Source organism: Microcaecilia unicolor, chromosome 14 (genome assembly GCF_901765095.1).
Source record: "Microcaecilia unicolor chromosome 14, aMicUni1.1, whole genome shotgun sequence".
Classification (NCBI taxonomy): Eukaryota; Metazoa; Chordata; class Amphibia; order Gymnophiona; family Siphonopidae; genus Microcaecilia; species Microcaecilia unicolor.
In genome coordinates, this window is record NC_044044.1 from 41,476,953 (window position 1) to 41,498,986 (window position 22,034).

Sequence of the window (22,034 nt, forward strand, 5' to 3'; positions counted from 1 at the left end):
ATCTCATCCTACCACCTCTCTTGCCTTAGTTTGATACATTTAATATGAAACATCTGTGAAAACTCGCTCATTAAATTTTTGGAAATAGGTCCCTTGAAATCTGTCTTGCTGAATGAGGCACTAAAATGACAACTTCAGTCTGAAAATGATCAACTATACTAAGAAATCTTTTGACTGTTGATACTTTGGAATACTAGAAAATTAAAGCTTTAAATTTGTAGGCAAACAAATCTCTATATATAAAAGGCACCACCAACGTTCTAAATGAAGCCTCCAGCCGGAAGTGTGAAGGGGGAGAGATATCCGGTTTCCCCATGAGTGTCTGCCCCGCCCTCGCTCTCTCTGTAACACAAGCAGTGAAGGAAAACACAGCAAAGCACGAAATCAAATTGCTCTCTCTGTAACAGTGAAGGACTCAGAGGGGGGAGGGAAGAGAGGGCAGAAGCCCTCACTATCTCTGTAACACAAACACAGCACAGCAGGAAACTTAACACTGAAGGACTGAACTCCGAGGGGGGAGGGGACAGAGGGGACAGACAGCACAGGGGAAGGGAGAGAGGGCAGGGACACACACACTCCCACATGCACACAGAAGAAAACCTTCCTAGCCCCCTTTTTATTTGCATCAGAAACGGGGCTTTTTTACTACTGTTTAGTTATTAGAAAATTGATACACTGCCTTTAAATCACAAGATACATCAAGGCAGTTTACAATAATGACAACATACAAAGGTGAAATTAGGTTTTACCTGCTAATTTTCTTTTAGTCCGTCCAGGCTGGCACAAGCTTGGCTTATGCACCACTATCAGCAGCTGGAGACTGAGAACCACTGATTTCTAAGTAACCCATAAGTGGGCTGAGCAGTCCCCCTAGAGTCAATCATCAAATAGCCAAGCAGATTGAATAACATCCTGGGGGGGCAGGGGCTACCCCTCCCCTTTTTCTTTAGAGTTGGTGCACACTGAACACCTGTTCGGCACCATTTTTTATTATTCTTAAGAACATTAGACTAGCCATACTGAGTCAGACCAGTGGTCCACTACCCAGTATCCTGTTTGGAACAGTGGCCAATCCAGGTCACAAGTATCTGGCAGAAACCCAAATAGTAGCAACATTCCATGCTACCAATCCCAGAGCAAGCAGAGACATCCCCATGTCTGCCTCAATAGCAGACTATGTACTTTTCCTCCAGGAACTTGTCCAAATCTTTTTTTTAAGCCCAGATACACTAACTGTGCTTACCCTCCGGCAGAAAGTTCCAGAGCTGAACTATTTATTGAGTGAAAAATACTCCCTATTTGTTTTAAAAATATTACCATGTAACTTCATCAAGTGTCCCCTAGTCTGTACTTTTTGAAAGACTAAAAAAAAAGATTAACTTTTACTCGTACTACACCATTCAGGATTTTGTAGACCTCAATCACATCTGCCCTCAGCCATATCTTTTCCAAGCTAAAGAGCCCTAGCCTTTCCTCATACGACAGAAGTTCCATCCCCTTTATCATTGTGGTCGCTCTTCTTTGAATCTTTTCTAATTCCGCTATATCTTTTTTGAGATACACTGACCAGAAATGAATGCAACACTCTGCGTCAGTCCCAAAATTTCAGGTGACTGGAGCCAAGTTTTGCATGCATTTGGTCTGCTTTTAATCTAGATTTTAAATTAAAAAAAAAAAAAAAAGGATTTCATTTATTTGTAAAATAAGCAAACCTACTTTTGCCTTTTTGCCATTTGAGCTCTAACATGAGCTTCCACTTTTGTGGGATCCTGAACAGCTTCAGTCCCCAAAACTCGCATTAAGTTAGATATTCGCACTGAAACAGGAAATAAAGAAATGTTAGATCAAAGTGCAGAAAAGAAGTACAGTGTGTAGTAATCTTAACACAATTTGCTGACAAGTCATACACTTAAACTTAAAAAAAAAATTATAAATCAATTTGTACTAGACAAGCATGTTCACTGTATGAATGAAAATTAAAGAAATAAAACTTTTCAACATCATCTGAACGAGGCAGCTAAGGGATTCATGAGTTCCAAGATCTTTTCCTGAGAGAAATGGGAAATGTTTTACTTAAGACATCACACCAGTTTTATGGAAGGTTTTTTTTCTTCATTTTAAATTTTACAAGAAATACAGAATAGTAAAGAACCAATTCTGGTGCATGGACATAATCAGAAATGAGGTCTCCATTTTCATTTTTCAGAAGATTTTCTTAAAAAAAAAAAATACATAAATGTATTCAAATTTAAAAAATAATAAAATAAGTGTATCAGGATTTGGAATTTATGGGAAACCCTCTCCCTACTGCCTGAGGGCTTTACTTAAGGACAATAAGGTCTATTATAGTCCATGGCTAATACAAGACCTGATCTGTGAAACATCCGATATTCTCTACTTATTGCCTGAGCTGTTTGCAAACTATCAAAGAACACTGGTCTGAGGGTCTGAGTGGAAACTACTTTTTTCAGAACCTACAAACTATATTATTCATTTATCTATACCCACTTACAACACATACCTTTTGGCTCCGGAGGAGGCATAAGACCAAGTCTAACTTTCTCCTGCAATTCCTTCTGAGCTTCTCTCCGTGTCTGGCGCCGTAACTTTTTTTGCTCTTTTTGTGTCAGATAAACTCCCAGAGTCACTGGTGCATCACTATCGACTAATGGACAAGGAGCACAAAGAGAAGAACTTATTACACGTTTAGTTTATGACTCTGCTCCTTTAACTCAAAGTTTCATTTCAACCACAATGTACATCTGTGCTCTTAAACACACTATACAGAACTCTCACCAGTACAACTAGATAGGAAGGAGAAATCAGATTTTACCTGCAAATTTTTCTTCCTTTAGTCACTCCAGACCCAGTCCAGATGGGTAGGTATACACCCACCCACCAGCGGATAGAGACCGAGAATCAGTGGCACATGAGACTAGTGTTCTGAGTGTGGTTAGTACATGTGCATTTAACAGGAGTTTGTGAAGAGCTATGATTACAAATGCAGACTCATTTGAAGCCATTTTAGCAATTCAAGTCACTGCATCTGGCCATATGAGCTCCTTTTCTCCCCTATATATAAATGTTAAAAGTTCTCAAATTATTCCATACATATTGGATAGTGGTTATACTGTTTACAGCAGTATTGGAATTGTTTTCCATATTAGTTATTTGCATACGTTACACTGTATACACATCTGTTGACATATTATGGATATGTTAGACCTATGTATATTGTAATCACAGTTGTGTACATGTTATGATATACTGAGCATTTCATTGTAGAACACCTTTTTCTTAAACTGCTTTGTTCTATGCCTTGAACTTGAAGATTGTGGATTATAAATGCCTAAATTAAAACACTCTAGAGCTGCAAAATTTGAGTTCTGAGAGATGCTAATGCCAAACCCTTCTCCACACTATTCTGAAGATTCTAAACTCTCTGCCACCAACTAACACAAGGGCAGGACAAATCTTCATTGGTAAGTTATTTGCTGGGAAATTGCTTTTAAAGTTGGGAAAGGTACATTTAGCACTAAACAGATTATCTCAGAGTGTTTATTTTTAAGTTACTTTACTTATTTAGCAAAGGCAGTTTAAGGAATTTAGGGTTTTCTTTCTTTGTTTAGCATTAAAAGTCATACAGTTCCATAGGTTAGCAGTTAAGGGACCATCCTTGGGTGAAATGGCCAACCTCTAGCCTGCCTCAGCAAAATAAATTCCACGGAAAAGACCTGAGGCCCTCCTGCATCATCCTCCTCGCCACTGCACTTGTCCTCCAAGATCAAGATACCAACTGTTGCTACTATATGGGTTTCTGCCAGGTACTTGTGACCTAGATTGGCCACTGTTGGAAGCAGGATACTGGGCTGACTCAGTATGGCTATTCTTATGTTCACCCTGGATGCAGGCTCAAAAAGAGGCTTCAATGGAGGACCCAATTCCATGCGGGAGGACTCCAAGATGGAACATCAGGGCCTCCTTTTCCACCTGAACCACGACTCCCATGAGCTACCTTTGATTCCCTCCATGGAAGGACTTTCCGACAGACTTCCTTGCGTGAGCAGCACCTGCCGCTAACGGAAAGGCTGCTTCAATGGCTGCAGTGCCAGCTTTTCTCTAACTTCATCACCATTACTAACACTGATGTCACACCAAAGTGCCTTGCATGGATGGCCCTCCACAGCCAGAGCTTTCTTCACAGCTTCCAGCTGTCTTCTACAGTACAGCTGATCAGACCTGGACAGGTAATAATCTGATTCTTTGCCCAAGGCCTTTTGTTATTAGACAGTTGTTTACTGCCAAATTAACCCTAGTTCAGGCACTCAAGATTCTCCTCCCAGAAGTAGGGAAGAAGAGCCAAGACACAGGCTGTCCTACACTCCCCACTGGCCAACTGACCAGGGGAAGGACCCAGCCTCCAAGGTATAACACCTCTAAGCACCAAACCGAAGCAGACCAGCAATTCCTTGCCTCCTTATTTCACCCAGGGGTCTTCCTGGCCTTTTCATGGCTAAAAGGAAACCCCAAAACCAGTACACCCTCCCACCCCCAAACTAAATCTATACTGGGCTGCACAGGATGCCTAAAGCCAGTGGTTCTCAGTCTCCATGTGCTGATAGGAGTGCATATACTCACACATATGGACTGTCTGGAGGGCTGCTAAGAACATGAATTACTGCCACAAGAGCTGAGCACAAAAAGTTCAACTGTAAAACATTTCATTTAATAACATGAACTATTCCTGAACTACAAGCATCTGAAACCAAATCCATGTGAGGAGGTAATGTCAATCAGTCTGTTTCAAACCCAACAGCAAGAAACTCATGGCAGGGATGAGATTTACCTGGTGGGTTTAGCTGTGCTGGGTGCTCCACAAGGTTTGTGATGCCAAAGAACTCTTCTCTTTTCGATAACACTTCTTCTTTTCTGAAGGAAGAAAGCAACTGAGTTTCTACATAATCTCTTAGGTTCTGGTGTGAAAAGCCATTACAGAGCTACAAAAAAGACTGATGCATGGCATGATTTTATACATACAGGGATCTTTTACAGTCAGGAAACCAAATTTACCATAAACTGGAGGAGGGACAGTCCAGAACTAGCAAGGTCACAGGCAGCGCTGTGCCTAGACTCTGTGCTGCGTCATAGGTTATTATCTACCATTACACAGTAATTGTTGGAATATAAAGACCTGTACAGTCCAGCCAAATTGAATCTGACACTCTGCATAGGCTCCACTTCTTCATGATTAAACACTGATATACTTCATCTCTGTCTCTCCCTGCCAATTTTGGGGCACAGACCATAGAAGTCTGTCCATCATCAGTCTCACTTCCCAACTACTGGAGTTACCGTTCAACTCTACTCCAGTCTTGATCCTGATTGTTTTTGCCATTTATGGGACACAGACTGTAGAAGTCTGCCTGGCATGCAAGTTGCTTTGGGAATCGCTCTGCATTTCCAAATCAGTAATTTTTACCAAGGAGGAAATACAGAGCGATTCTTAATGGGGACCTTTGTGCATCTGGGCCTAAGACCCATCCGAGTATTCCCCTTTGATAACAGAATCTCCTCAGGTTATGAAACAACCAGAATTGCCAATAGCAGACCTCCATGCTCAACTGGAAACCTGACACTATCTGGTCCAAGATCTGGCATCAGATTAGAACTTTTCCATATCTCAAAGGCAATTTGACCCCAAGATGAAAAACAAACACCTCTTGAGAATGGGGGAGTGAATCCAAATATTCTATAAATATTATCCTCATATACCTTTCCCTTTATGAAACAAGTATAAAGAGCTCAACTTCACCAAGGGAACCTGGTTGAGAACTCAACAGTCTACATGATGTACCACCATCATCATCCGCTGGAAACAGAAAAATACTGAAAATGCCTGTCCTTGCACGGTAACCTTATGGAGGCAAGTCACGGGGAAATATTTTGTTTCTCTGTCTCCATCCACTGGTCAAGTGACAACTCAAGTTCTGAAGTGAGCCACACACTAAGGAATGGAAGCTTACAGCACTTGGAATGATCCCATATGAAATGTAAAATAGCTTAACAATAGCACATCTACTCTGCCCCTACAACACTTAAAGAATTTGGATAAAAAAGGAACATTTAGCCCCGAAAAATGTAATATTTCTACTCTGCACCAAAGCAATCTGAAGAATGAGTATAAAAAAGTCTGTCTTACAGCTCGAGCCCATTGGGGATAACATAGGAATCCCACCACTCTATCTCAGGGATATCTCCCTCCAACAACTCCTTCTTGGGGGTGATGAGAGCAAGCTTGGTGGAGGTATGGATCCCAGTCTTCTTGGCAGCTTGAGAAATCTCTGCCTGAAGTTTTTCAAGTTGAGCCTGAGCAAAAATAGCAGAGTGCAGTTAGAAACCCTGACTGGCTCGGGTAAACGCTTCCCATTTTCTATGTCCTGATTTCAGACTATTTCTCCCTCCCTACCACTATCTAGCTAACTGTATCCAGTCTGTTCAATTAATCAGTCTGTTCCATCAATCACCTCTTGACCCAGAAACCCCACCAATGAGCAGGCCACCATTTTTAAAAAGCTGCTCTAATAAACAGTAGTATCTCTATATAATATATGTAAACCACTTCGGTTATACCCACAGAAGGGCAGTATATCAAATCCATGACCCCCCTTTTAGAAAAAAAAACAATTACACCTACATGTTACCTTATTACAGAGATTCTAAGCATTGAGACACCAAGCAGTACATGTGCTGCTCATGGATAAATTAAACTACCTTTGTTCGCAGCCTCTGTGCAATCTTCTCAAACTTGCCCTTATCATGGAATTTGAATGTTCGTTTCTGACGCTGTGCAGGAGCAATGGAAACTCGGGAATCAAAGAAAGTATTGGATTCTAGATCCTCTGAAGGTTTCTCTTTTAGCTGCTGCTTAAACTGCTCCCTCTTCACTGCCCGGATGTTGGCCTTCAGGGTTGGCATGCGGTGCGTTAATTCAATTTCTTTCCCAGTGGCATCCACAGTCCGGCCTTGGTCGTCCAGGATCAGGGGCGTGGGTTTGGTTTGATCTTTCAACTCTACCTTCCTATGGGAAATGCAAGAACAATGTCTCTCTCTCTTGCAACTGTATAAACAACTTTGTAAATCTGATATTAAAATGAAAACATAAATTCCAGTTTCAAACTTGTCACAGAAAATGGAGATAAGCTAAACAGTTATGGAGATTAGTGTAAGACAGAAGATAGGGAGACAGATTGGAACAAAACAGCGGATTAGCTATCTGCTGAGGTTTGTACTCACGGAGGTGCAATTCCCATGGCATGCAAGTTAGCCAGGCCCACCATGTTGGTGTTGCCAATGAGTCCTGGTTTCAGAGCCAGCTGAGCCTGGATTCGGGACTGTAGGTCTGCAGCTTTCCTCGCCTTTTCTATGGCATCATTGATGAAGGTGGCCGCCTGCGAAGGCTGGATGGTGTTTCCTATGGACGTACGCTCAGGCTGCAAAGAGGAAACTCTCTACGGCAAACCAAAAGCAAAACATACTTGGTCTTAGTGCAGTCCTCACAAACCTGTGTACCCATTAAGTCACTTTGAACTTGGATTTGGAAAGGTGAGAAATTAAGTCTCAAATCCAAGGTCACGATTCGGGCCACATTACTTAATATAGCTTTAGCTTGGTTGTAATCAAAAACATTTGTTATTTTGGCTCTTAGCTGTTGGTGGTCTCATAAATGGGCTTTTCTAGAGAAACAAAAGCTGAACCACTTCTTTCTAAATACCTTTTCACCGTTATCACTATTACTCCTTCCTCACCACCCAGTCCCACCACAATGAGCAAATAAATAAGATCTCACCAACAGACACAGCTATGAACTTATAAAGTGACTCAGCGACCAAATGGAAAATTCCCTAATTAAACAATCCAAAACATAATCAGGGTACTTACTCTGTTCCTAATCTACTGGCCAAAATAGTGTTAATTTTGAGTTATCTTGTAAACCTGTTATATTTGTAAGCCGCATTGAACCTGCTAATAAGTGGGAAAGTGCGGGGTATAAATGTTATAATACAATTAATCTGGACAATGACACTTTCAAGTAAATATTCACAAGACACACTGATTAGGGGAACCTAATGCTTGCTTTCCAACACTGCAAAATGGTCACATTTACACCTCATACCTGTGATGCTGTGGGACGAATAAAACTCAGCTGCTTCTTCCTTTCCTCAATTTGACGTGTTGCTGCCTCCATCATTTGCTTGATCTGCAAAGATAAAACAAGTTATCTATTTCTCTCTCAATTATGTCAAGGTTATTTAAGTTTCAACATTTTTTATTGATGACACAGCAAATCAAATACATCCAACTAGTAATATAACCAGTCAAATGCCAAAGCGTACATAGCAAAGAGAAAAAAAAAAGATATAATCCGTCATCAAAACTGTAAACAATTTCCTCCCCCCACTTTTCAAAACCTCCTTTACGTGAAAATGTAACATTATCGTTGGTGATAACAACAATACAAGATAAACTGATCGGTAGCAAAGAACCACCAAGTTTAGAGGCAACAAATACCAACACAGCAACATCAAAGGAAAAAAAAGGGGAGGGGCAGGGAACGAGGGTAGACTAGCCCCGAAAAGGGAACAAAAAAGAAATCCTCTCCCAACATAGAAAGTCAGAAATCCAAAATGTCTGTGCTCTTATAACACCTCAGAATATCAAGAAAAAGGACACGTCCTTCTCTCCACCCCCCCCCCCCCCCCCCCCCCGGAAAATAAAAAAAATTAATAAAAAAAAAATAAAAACCCCCGAAAGAGATCTTACAAGTTAGATATATCCAACTCTCCAATTGCATGTACCATGAAAGGGGCCCACCCCCCCTGCCAACCAATCAGAAGAAATGGATTCCCCAAAAATGGGGAATCATGAAAAAACTATTACGTGTTAAGGACTAGACCCCTGGCTTTGTGAGGTAAGGACTGTAAATAGGCATTCCGAGTGTTCAAAAAGAGTTTCTTCCATTTGGGGGTATAGCCAGCATATTTCTGCTCAAGCAGCATCAAAGTATGAAAACAGTTCCTCCAGCTCCAAAAGGATGGGGCATCCTCACAGGTCCACACTCCTAAGATAATTCGCTTACCCAACATCCCTGCCTTCTGGAGCAGGGCCTGGAAGTCCTCTGGGTAATCTTCCCAGCGAAAAGATGGCAACATCAGTGACTGGTTCAAATGAAAAAGAGACACTACCTTGGGCAAAAAGGATGGCACCGGTCAAATGCAGACCCCCGCCTCAGTGAAGCAGAGGAAGGGATTCCTGAATGACAGGGCCTGAAGTTCTGACACATGCCTTGCTGTGGCAATGGCCGCCAGGAACACTGCCTTCAGAATAACATCTTTCAAAAATGCCCTATTCAAGGGCTCAGAGACCTTTGCATGGCCCACAATACCAGGTTAAGATTCCAAGCCGGGACCACCAGGACCCGAGGTGGTCTCAGGTGGTTCACTCCCGAGAAAACGTACCACATCAGGATGCGCGGCCAGGAAGCGACTGCGAAGACAGCCATGTTAGCAGGCCAAGGCTGTAAAAAGGCCAGAATCAATGTCACTGAGGCCTCCTCTGCCAAAATCCCCAATGAGGAGCACAAAGACACAAACGTGCGCCACACTTGTGCATAGGCTGTGGAAACAGAGCACTTCCGTGCCTGCAACATCATTGCAATCACATTCTCGGGATAACCCTTCTTTCTCAAGGACTCCCTTCTCAACAGCCAAGCTGTAAACCCAAAGGGGGCAGGATCCTCCATGACTATGGGACCCTGAGACAGTAGGCCACTGTGTCCCATCAGGCGCTGCAATAAGTGGATGAGATCCGCATACTATGAACGCCTGGGCTAGTCCACAGCCACCAGGATCACCAGCCCTGGGTGCCTCACAATCTGACCAACAACACACCCTACCATGGGCCATGGAGGGAGCACAGAAAGAAGCGACCCCAGCCAGGGTTGGAGAATCGCATCGATACCTTCGGAGCCATACTCTCTACCTCGGCTGAAGAAATGTGCCACTTTGGCGTTGGACCTGCGCACCATCAGATCGACTACCGGCGCACCGTGATCTGATCGAACGCTTGCTGGGAGAGCTCTGATTCCCCAGATCCATCTAGTTCTGGCTGAGGAAGTTGCCTGTATGTTCAGTGCTTCCACAATGTTCGCCGCCGACAGGAGGGCCAGGTGTTTCTCCACCCAAAGTCAGAGAAGCAATGCTTCCTTCGTGAGCAGGGCACTCCCATCTATTGACATATGCAACCAGCGTCGCAATATCTGACAGTACCCTGATGGACAGTTCCTGGATGAGCAGCTCGAATGCCCACAGAGCCAGACAAATCGCCCACAACTCCAGAAAGTTGATCATCCATGCAGACTCCTCCGGGGACCAGGTCCCCTGGGCAGTCCGGCTGAGTCAATGAGCTCCCCAGCTGTACAGGTTGGCGTCCATGGTTACTATGAGCCAATCTAGTGTCACGAGGGGCAACCCCCTCTCCAGATTTCCCAGAAGCAGCCACCAGCACATGGCTAACTGTGTGAGTGGAGACTAAGGAATCCGAATCGTGTAATCCTTGGATAGGGGCAACCAACAGCTGAGCAGGGACCATTGGTCGCATATGGCTCCTGGCCCATGGCACCACATCCAACATCACTGCCATTGATCCCAATAACTATAATGGACAGGAGTTTACAGCATGTTGGATAGCCGACGCTTCAGTCGCAGCCTGCGGGCCTCCAGAAGGAACAACAGAGGGAAAGAAGATGTGTAGTTTCCTCTTCAGTGATTTCAGAAAAGGAGGGCAGGGGTTGGAGGGTTGAGAGAATGGATTAAGGGAAGGAGAGGTGGAGGTGACCTGGTTGAGAATTCAAGTTTAATCTTGTGAACCTTATCATGAAAGAACTCAGCCAGAGTCTGGGGGAAAGTGAAGGGGGGGGGGGGGTTGGAGGTGAAGGCACTTTGAGGAGAGAGTTCAGTGTGGCAAACAGACGACAAGGGTTTGAGCCAAGAGAATTAATCAACTGGATGCAATAGTCCTGTTTGGCAAGTAAAAGAGCAGACTGGAAGGAGGTCAGCAAGAATTTGAAATGTATGAAGTCAGCATGGGCACGGGATTTCAGCCAAAGGCATTCGGCAGAGCGGGCACAGGAACGTAGGTAGCAGATTCTAGAGGTCATCCAAGGTTGGGGTTTGGTACGTTTTACAGAACGGGGAATGAGAGGAGCGAGTATCCAGAGCAGAGGAGAGAATAGTATTATAGGAAGAGACAGCCTCACTGACAGACTTGGATAACACAATGGTTGCCTGTGTAACATGATTCCAGGCTTCTTTCTGCATATGTAGGGAATCCACCAATGATAGATTACAAGCTAGTTCAACAGCATGTTTATCCTTCACAGTCTGGTCATCCATAATGCTCATCAGACGACGTAGCACAAGAGCCCGATAATGTTGTTTGAAATTGGCTATTATGCCCTGATCCAGAGGTTGGATCAGAGAGGTAGTGTTTGGTGGGAGGAAGACCAACTTGACGTTAGACAGTCTGACATCATCCCTGTGTGCAGCATAGTTATCACAAAGCAGCAAAATCTGATGCTTTTGTGCCCGCATTCTGGTGTCTAACTTCTTTAGCCACTGCTTCCAAATTTCCCCAGTCATCTACAAATTTGCATTAACCTCATATGACACAGGAAGTCGCTTAACTTTCTTGAAGCAATGGGGCTGTTTGCTCTTTCCAATGACGAGGGGTTCCAACTTCTCACTCCCATCCACCATATTGCAGCAAAGGAGGATTGTAAGTTGATCCTTCGATGTTTTACCTCCAGTAGTTTTGGCATGTTTGAATGCAAGTGTTCCATCAGGAATCGCTCGCCAGTAGAGACCATTTTCGTCAACACTGAAAATGTCATGAGGTGCAAACTCGTTCAAGATGGTAGGAAGAACTGAAACAACCCAATTTTCAGCACCAAAGTCATCAGCGTCTTGTTTCTCACCATGCTGTTTCTTGAATTTTATGCTGTTCCTTTCCTTCCATCTTTCCAACCATCCAACAGTGGCTTTGAATTCAGTCAGACCAAGACTTTCTGCTACCTGGTTAGCTTTCTCCATAAGCAGTGGACCACTGACAGGAAACTGTCTGCTCCTGACTCAAGAAAACCACCGAAGAAGAGCATATTCTACCTCCTCAGCTTTTCCCGCACGTTTTCGTTCTGGATTTGTATTGTTTTGCCAGTCTTCCAGAAGCTGGTCTTTCTGCTTCAAGACACGTGAAATTTGACTGGGATTGACACCATATTCTTTAGCAATAGATGCTTGACTTTCTTTGTTTTCTAATTTTTTAAGAACTTCTATTCATTCAGCCAGTGTTAAAGTCTTACAGTTCCTCCGCCGCCGCAATGACAACCCCGGTGCATGCTCCAACAACATTCTTTCCCTTTATATGCCTGGGGCAGTTAAAGAGGCGGTAAATTTGAAATCTCGGTTGTCACGCTCCAATCGGCTTCCATATTCCATGCACGCGCTTATGCGGAGTCTTTCCTGCAGAGGAGCGGTCTTGAACCATGCATATAAGCGAAACTTGCACTTATCAGTGGTGCGCTAAACCGAAGTTTGTCCCCATAGAAATTGATGGTGCCAAAAACAGGACCGAAGTACGGAATGCAGTTAAACAGAGAATGTGCTTATCAGACGTGCACTTAAATGGAGTGCACTGTATATGTATCTCAACACTTATATTGCAAAATCTTTTAAGAACTGCTTGCCGCAACATTCAGGATTGCACTAGTAACAATATGCTATGTGCCTTTCCAGAAGTGCATGCAGAGAATGTGATGGGAGGTGCAGAACTCTTAAGGGCTTCTACCACGCAGGTTTCTGCGCACATCTCACTCTACATATTAGGATTACCCACACAGGCTCCATTAGTACAGAAAAATCTGAAGACAGGAACAATTTACTGCACATGAAACCCTTCTTCTGTCCATACACATTACAGGTTACAGCAGTTTTCACGGACACTAACCTGCAGTTTGGTCAGCATGCCTGGACTCTCAGTTGGTGGGCCAGGGATAACCTCTTGCTCCTCCTCCACCTCTTCAAAGCGTGGAATGCGACGTTTCTTACCACTGGAAGCATCCTTAGAGAGATCAGATTCATCCCCAAACACTTCCTGGAAACAAAACATTCTATCTTTTTCAATGCTCAAACCTAATGATGACGTTAGAGGCAATTAGTGCGCACATTAACTTGTACAGAATGTTCAAAAAGCTCTAGCACAGGAAACAACATGTATGTCAAAGACGGCCACAAATTGTATTTAAATGTACTCAAATGGATGTTAGAGGTCATTTGGTATTCCCTCCAAATGCGCAGAAATACTGGAAACTTACCGCCAGCTCAAGAGTGGCGAAGGTTTTCAAGAGAGGATTTTCTCAGTTTTTCCAACTTTAAACTGACTTTTTTCTTTTTAAGAAGGAAGCCCGTGCAGCCTATAAATGTTGATAGTGAGAAACAAATATATGCGAATCCAAGCACACCAGCACCGTTCTTCTGCGCTTAAATATGAGCCTTTCAAGTAAAAACAATCTTTGTAATGCTTATATTTAAAGGCGCAGAAGAACAGCGCTGATGTGCACATGCCCAGGCAAGACTGAAACTGCAAGCACACAAGAGCTGCGCTTACTGAGAAACTCTTGTGTACACCAGGCACATTCCTCCCCCTTCCTTTCAGTTTCATAGCATGCACATAATTTGAATACCATTGCTTTGAGCATTGAAGAGCTTCTGCACTGTTGGCTTTAGCACTGAACATTTGAGCATCAGCCCCTAAAGGTCTTAAGCCCCAGTTGTTGCATCAAAGCACTAATGACTAGACTCCAAATACAGAGATTGATAATGTACTGAGTTGCAGCTGTCCATTCACAAGAGTTTCTGCCCAGGAGGGAAGGGTTAGGATGACTGTTATAGTTGGTGATTCGATTATTAGGCATGAAGATAGCTGGGTGGCTGGTGAACCTGAGGATCACCTGGTGACTTGCCTGCCTGGTGCGAAGGTGGCAGACCTCACTCGTCACCTACATAGGATTTTAGATAGTGCTGGGGAGAAGCTGGCTGTCTTAGTACATGTAGGTACCAATGATATAGGAAAATGTGGGAGGGAGGCTCTGGAAGCCAAATTTAGGCTCCTAGGTAGAAAGCTGAAATCCAGATCCTCCAGGGTAGCATTTTCAGAAATGTTTCTTGTTCCACGTGCAGGGTCCAACACACAGGAAGAGCTCCAGAGTCTCAATGCATGGATGAGACGATGGTGCAAGGAGGAGGGTATTAGATTTGTTAGAAACTGGGCAACATTCTAGGGAAGGGGGAGCCTATTCCAAAAGGATGGGCTCCACCTTAACCAGGGTGGAACCAGGCTGCTGGCATCGGCATTTAAAAAGGAGATAGAGCAGCTTTTAAACTAGAAACTGGGGGAAAGCAGACAGTCGCTCAAAAGCACATGGTTCGAAATAAGGTATCTTTCAGAGATATCACCAAAACAGGGAAGATAGGGTATCCCAATAGCAAGGTTGAATTTGAGAGCATAGTAGACCAGGAGTCTTTAAATAAAAAGCAGACAGATTTTCTAGATTGCACATTATCACTGTCAACTGCAGAGCAAGATGTAAATAGAAACAATAAACACAGTCTGAAATGTCTATATGTGAATACCAGAAGCCTAAGAAATAAAATGGGAGAGTTAGAATATATTGTACTAAATGAAAAAATAGATATAATAGGCACTTCTGAGACCTGGTGGAAGAAGGATAACCAGTGGGACACTGTCATACCAGGATACAAATTATATTGCAGTGATAGGGTTGATCCAATTGGAGTAGCATTAAGGAGGGCTTTGAATCTAATAGACTAAAAATTCTACAGGACACGAAACATATCTTGGTATCCCTATGGATTGAAATTCTATGTGTAAAGGGGAAAAGGATAGTGATAGAAGTGTACTACTGTCCACCTGGCCAGGATGAAGAGACAGATGTAGAAATGTTATCAGAAATTAGGGAGGCTAACAAACTGGGGGAAACGATAATAATGAATGACTTCAATTAGCCCGATATTGACTGGATAAATGTTAACATCAGGGCATGCTAGAGAGGTGAAATTCCTTGATGGAATCAAGGACTGCTTTATGGAGCAGTTGATTCAGGAGCCAACAAAAGGAAGAACAATTCTAGACCTAGTTGTTAGTGGAGTGAATGATCTGGTGCATGAGGTAATGGTGCTGGGGCCTCTTGGTAACAGTGATCATAACATGATCAGATTTAATATAAGCTCTGGAGTAAGTACACAAAGGAAATCCAATACATTAGCATCTAACTTTCAAAAAGGAGACCTGTGATAAAATGAGAAGAACGGTGAAAAAAAAAACTTAAAGGAGCAGCTGCGAAGGTCAAAATCTTACATCAGGAATGGATGCTGTTCAAAAATATAATTCTGGAAGCCCAGGCCAAATATATTCTATTAAAAAAGGAAGAAAGACCAAACAACAGCCAGCATGGTTAAAAAAGCGAGGTAAATGAAGCTATTAGAGCTAAAAGAAAATCCTTCAGAACACGGAAGAAAGGTCCAACTAAAAATAATAGGCAACTACATAAAAAATGGCAAATAAAATGCAAAGAGCTGATAAGGAAGGCAAAGAGAGACTTTGAAAAGAAGATTGCATTGGAGGCAAAAATGCATAAAACCTTTTTAGGTATATTAAAAGCAAGAAGCCGGCAAAAGAATCGGTTGGACTGCTAGATGACCGAGGGGTTAAAGAGGCACTCAAGGAAGACAAGGCCATAGTGGAGAGATTAAATGAATTCTTTGCTTCGGTCTGCACAGAGGAAGATTTGGAACAAATACGGGTGCCAAAAATGGTATTCAATGCTGACAAGTCAGAGAAAGTAAATCTCTGTAAACTTGGAAGATATAATGGGGCAATTTGACAAATTGAAGAGTAGCAAATTGCCAGGACTGAATGGTATACATCCCAGAGTATTGAATTGAAAAATGAACTTGCAGAATTATTGTTAGTAATATGTAATTTATCTTTAAAATCAAGCATGGTAACGCCGATTTTTAAAAAAGTGTTCCAGAGGTGATCCGGGAAATTACAGACTGGTGAGCCTGACATCAGTGCCGGGCAAAATGGTAGAGACTATTATAAAGAACAAAATTACATATTCAAAAGCATGGATTAATGAGACAAAGTCAACATGGATTTAGTGAAGGGAAAGCTTGCCTCATCAATCTACTACATTTCTTTAAAGGGATGAACGAACTTATAGATAAAGGTGAGCCAGTCGATACTGTGTATCTGGATTTTCAAAAGGCATTTGACAAAGTACTTCATGAAAAAATCCAGAGGAAATAGGAAAGTCATGGGATAGGAGGTAGTGTCCTATTGTGGAATAAAAACTGGTTAAAAGATAGAAAACAGAGAGAGTAGGGTTAAATGCTCAGTATTCTCAATGGAGAAGGGTAGATAGTGGGGTTCCACAGGGGTCTGTGTTGGGACTGCTGCTTTTTAACATATTTATAAATGATCTAGATATGGGAATAACTAGTGAGGTAATTAAATTTGCCAACCACACAAATTTATTCCAAGCTGTTAAATCGCAACAGGATTGTGGAAAACTGCAAGAGGACCTTACAAGACTGGGCATCCTAATGGCAGATGTTTAATGCGAGCAAGTGCAAAGTGATGCATGTGGGAAAGAGGAACCTGAACTATAGCTACGTGATGCAAGGTTCCACATTAGGAGTCACTGACCAGGAAAAGGATCTAGGAATCATCAATGACGATAATTTGAAACCTTCTGTTCAGTGTGCTGCGGCAGCAAAGAAAAGCAAATAGAACGTTAGGTATTATTAGGAAAGGAATGGAAAATAAAAACGAGGATGTTATAGTGCCTTTGTATCGCTCCATGGTGCGACTGCACCTTGAATACTGTGTGCAATTCTGGTCACTGCATCTCAAAAAAGATATAGTGGAATCAGAAAAGGTGCCGAGAAGGGTGACGAAAATGATAAAGAGGATGGGACGACTTCCCTATGAGGAAAGGCTGAAACGGCTTGGGCTCTTCAGCTTGGAGAAAAGACGGCTGACGGAAGATACTATAGAGGTATATAAAATACTGAGTGGAGTGGAACGGGTAGACATGAATCGCTTGCTTACTCTTTCCAAAAATACTAGGACTAGGGGGCATGCAATGAAGCTAAAATGTAGTAAATTTAAAACGAATCGGAGAAAATATTTCATCACTCAATGTGTAATTAAACTCCGGAATTCGTTGCCAGAGAAAGTGGTAAAAGCAGTTAGCTTAGAGGGGTTTAAAAACGGTTTGGATAGCTTCCTAAAAGAAAAGTCCATAAGCCGTTATTAAAATAGACTTGGGAAAATCCACTGCATATTTCTGGGATAAACAGCATAAAATGTATTGTACTGTTGTGGGATTTTGCCAGGTACTTGTGACCTGGATTGGCCACTGTTGGAAACAGGATACTGGGCTTGATGGACACTTATGTACTTATCAGCTAGGAAGGCACTATCTATCAACTGAACAGAAGTAACAGCACAAAGAGACCATATATAGTCTTTCTAGATTACATGGACAAACTGGTTTCATTTGGAAATATTTGGGAACCATATATTCGATGGGCTGAGGGAGCTTGAGGGTTGTGATGTGAGAGGTTTGTGAATGGCAAGTCTGTTGCCTAGGGATGACCATTTATCAGGTCTGTTGTGGGTAGGGGCAGCAATTACTTTTCTAGGGAAGGCGAGACAGGGTAAAATATCACAGTTGGAGAGCCAGCATATGTATCAATGTTTTAATGTATGAGACAGCTCAACTGTATACCGATTGCATCACCCAATAAAATAAATATTCACTGAAAACAGAAAAAGGAAAGCACATTATACATCATTTCTAACACTGTCTTTTTTTATTTTATATACTTTTTCTACCCACTTTAAAGACAAACACTAAATACCATTCTTCAGTAAGTCCCATTCCTTGCAGGTCAAAGCTGCTTATTTGTATCTAGTATCTAGTCTGTACCTGTCAAATTTTGCTCCTCCTCTGGGCCCCAGTTACTAATATAGCCACATCTGCCAGAACTCCATAGAACAATGTTCTTCATTCAAGACCCAGAGGCCAGTGGAAGCTCCCACTGACCTGAAGTGTGGCTCCCTCTCTTCCTCTCAGTAATACACGCTTTCCCCATCTTGTCCAGAGGCTTGCTGTTGGCACTGTCTCCAGAACTGCCACCCTGATTTTCTTCAGGACTGGGTGGCTCTCAGTGAGTTTGAGTTACATGGCTTATAAACTCTCAAGATATTCTTGCAAGATTATGAATAGTGAAAAAGTTTAGATACCATGCAAATCAAGCTTACAGAGAGCCACAACGTGCTGGAAGAAAACACAGCATCTCTCCCAGAGGCACTGCCTATGGCAAGACTCTGAGAAAGTTAGGGCCATTAACGGAACAGAAGTTGGACTCAGAGAAAGACACGCTGGAAAATCAAATTTCATTTTAATTTACCAGTACTGTTCTGAATACACCTGAGCAGCCTGACTGCCAGAATCATCAAAGTTAGGTCTCTCCCCCCCCCCCCACCCCAAAAAAACAAAAACCTCACACATACACTCCCTTACCACTCAGAGATCTATGAACCATCTGCTTTACCTAGCACTGATCCTGGCTCTCATGCTGAAGTCTTTTTGCCCCACTTCAAAAATAGTGAAGATCACAGCCCTAGAATCACGTGACTGGATATTTGCTTAGGAGGCATGAGAAAAAGTCATTATGGGAGCAATCAGATTGAAAGTGCTGCATCTACTCATTTTCTGTAAACCTCAGCTAGCTAGTATATGCATTCTTACCTTCAGCTCCCGCTTCCGGCTCCTGTCACTGCCTGATCTGGAGTGCCTGGAACTTCGCCCCTCATCCACTGCCTCAAACAACTTGTCCACAAATCGAAAAGTAGAGTCATCGAGAAAGGGCTTCAGGTGGTCTGGCAGCAGAAACAAATCTTTCTTGTGTAACTTAATGTACTAAGAATTACTAACTTTTCATCTCAATGTCACTGTATAACAAGCATTAAGACAATTATAGCACAGTCCAAGTTCCCAACAAAAGTTCAAATGAAGTCCATGCAGGCAAGATTCAAATGCACCTGATTTCTACTAAACACCAAGATATGCCTGAAAATGCACTTGTTACAAGATTATATACATTTGCCCAGTACAAATAGAAGCCCTTAGCTGAGTTTATTTACTTCTCCATGAAGTTACTCTCACTAATCTATATTCCTAGTCTGGATGGTACCAGAGCAGATTAAACACATCAATGTTGTGCCATTTATATTAAACACACAAATGAGATTAATATGTACCAGCAGCTTTCTTTTTGTCCATCCCCTTCCCAACACAGTTCAGTGCTGCAGTCACCACAGTGGGCTCTGAGAAACCCAGAACCCGTTTCACCGTCTTCTCCACCCATGGTTTCAGGTCATCCAGCTCCCGCTTGGAAAAGGCCATCTCTGTTCAGTTCCGTCTTACTTACAGATAGTGCCTGTCATGAAAGTAATACAGATAGGCTCTCAGGAAAATTATAACAAAAATATATCTACTAAACAGTCAAATACTATGCTCCTTTCATGAGACACTTTACTGAGCATTCAAACTCAGAGGCTTTACCAGAGAAAAGGAAAAACTAGTTCCTACCTAATCTGCTTTCCTTTAGTCCTTCAGGACCCGCATAGAATGACTGATGAGTTATGCACGCCTACCAGCAGGTGGCGACTGAGAACACTGATTCTTGAGCGAGCCAATAAGACCCCTGCTCAGCTCCTGAAAAGCTAACCCTTTCTCAAAACTATAAGTACTGTGGCTCCTGGGACCGCTTCCATGACAGCCACCATTCATCCCATAACTTGTAGATTAGCCCTGGCACACAGCACTGGGCAACTCAGCAACTCTTGAACCTAAGCATGAAGCTTGGCCATCCATGACCTCGGATGATATATTTGGCCAAAAAGCATATCTCAGGAGGCACCCCCGAAATCCAAGAACTGTGTTGGGAGTAAGGGGACAACATGGGAATACAGCACCCTAAAAACAACTTGAGCAGAAGACCCAACAGACGCCCTGACATGGGTCAGCACGAATTAATCAAATAACCAGACATGGAAGAACCAGCACCCCTTCCTTGTGAAGGACCGTTTCCACAACTACCACAACCATGGCCAACGATATCAAATCAAAAGGCAATACACTGAAAACAAAGTTCACTCAAAAGGGCAAAGTAAAAGCATCACTGAAGAGACCAATTGGCCAAAAAGCAAAGTCAGACTTCAGACAAGACTAGTACAATAAGCAAGTCTAAGAAAAGAACCACCTACGAGTCTCCATGCGGAACGAGGGAACCCAAAGAACACTTTTAAGGTCTAGGAGGGGATGAAAAAACCTCTTCCCTCTTCAGCACTACTACAGAGATGGAATAACAATCCTTCTCTCTTTTGGACCCCATAACCAGCCGACTGCCCAGAAAAGAAGGAGACACAAGTGATAGGTAGACTCCAGAAAAGCGTCCAGCAAAGCAGGAGCAAACTCGAGATCATAACCGACAAGGAAATCCTCGAAGACCCCCTTGTCGAAAGGAAGCTGAACCCACCTTCAAGGAAAAAAAAAATCTGAGCCTCTACTGGAATAGAGAATGGGTCTCGACCCTTAGAGTGTACAACACGGCTGTGGTCCAGCCTTCAAACCTGCCTCCAAGAAAAGACTGAGTACACAGGAAGCACCTTTGTCTGTACGATAATACTTCCCCTTACAGCCACACTTCTACCAGCCACAAACCTGCGGCCGAAAGAAGACGAGGCACCCAAGAGAGCCCTAGGCTGTGGGCCAATGCAACCACCTCATCTCTAAACTACAAAGATCTCAGAAAGGGTGACTTGCCAAGTTTGGACATAGAAGCTGCATCTGCAGACCAACCATGCAGCCCAAGAGAAAGACTTGCAACCAACCTGCAGGAGATATACGTAGCAGATGCCTGAAGCATCAAAGATAGTGCACTGGACGGAAAAACCAACTCCCTTCCAAACTGAGCTACTTCCCGATCCACCAGGAAAAAGGGCTCTCATCTAACATCCCCGGAGAACAAGGAAAACATGCCTTGGCCACTAAATCTCTGCAGATAGCCACTTGAACCACCAAAGCTGGAAGAGTGAAACAATGCCAGAAAAAAATAAAACTTCCATATAGTTGGTCTACCTGGTAACTGCATTAAGTCCAGCAACCCCTACCAAGGGCTTAAGGAACTGCTGATTATAAGCAACACCAGGGAAAGACTAATGGTAGAGCTGGCCAACCAAAAAGAAGTACTCAAAATGTCTCAATGGGCTTACACAAGGTCCCTGATGACTAGATGCATGGGAAAGGGTCTGCCAGATGTGCAAACTCCTCTCACAACAGGGTTCACTTCACGTAGTACAAGAGCCTCCTGCTCCTCTTCAAAAAACAAATCCTGGAAGTCTATGAAATACCCTCACTACCAAGGGGTTCTAATCCAGAGCCAAGACAAGTCTTGGCCATGTGTAGTTTCAGATGACAGTGTTCAGCGGAGAATATACTTGCCTAAGAATATCTGACATATTCAGGTACATATGAAGATTTATACACCGCCTTCAAGAAGGGTATCATGGAAGGAAGAGTACAACAGCAGAACAAAATAAAAACAAAATATCAGAACAACACACAACAGAACAGTGTCAAGGCAAAGATAAGGTGGCTGAGATCAATAAGTAGCTTGAGCACCCCTAAATTCACCGAGTCCTAAGGGCTGTGTCACGATGGTGACTGTTTCCTTGTCTGTGCTCACCTCGCCCTCTGGTGGCCAGAACCGGTGGCTGCTATGGACTGTCACACGTTCCAGACTTCAGCGCAGTACGGTCCGGAT

General features: G+C 43.0%; 1 protein-coding gene across 4 annotated transcripts in view; it reads right to left on the bottom strand.

Moving 5' to 3' along the window:
- PRPF3 (pre-mRNA processing factor 3) overlaps positions 1-22,034 on the bottom strand; it is a 43,359-nt gene that overhangs the window by 17,936 nt on the left and 3,389 nt on the right. For all 4 annotated transcript variants that reach the window (XM_030188298.1, XM_030188300.1, XM_030188299.1 and 1 more), the window contains exons 2-11: positions 19,468-19,646; positions 18,956-19,086; positions 13,060-13,206; positions 8,174-8,257; positions 7,294-7,508; positions 6,772-7,078; positions 6,200-6,366; positions 4,847-4,929; positions 2,522-2,665; positions 1,717-1,816 (exon numbers count right to left, since the gene is read on the bottom strand). In XM_030188298.1, coding sequence (XP_030044158.1) covers positions 1,717-1,816; positions 2,522-2,665; positions 4,847-4,929; positions 6,200-6,366; positions 6,772-7,078; positions 7,294-7,508; positions 8,174-8,257; positions 13,060-13,206; positions 18,956-19,086; positions 19,468-19,612 — 1,523 coding nt within the window. In that variant the 5' untranslated portion in view covers positions 19,613-19,646. The remainder of the gene's footprint in view (positions 1-1,716; positions 1,817-2,521; positions 2,666-4,846; positions 4,930-6,199; positions 6,367-6,771; positions 7,079-7,293; positions 7,509-8,173; positions 8,258-13,059; positions 13,207-18,955; positions 19,087-19,467; positions 19,647-22,034) is intronic.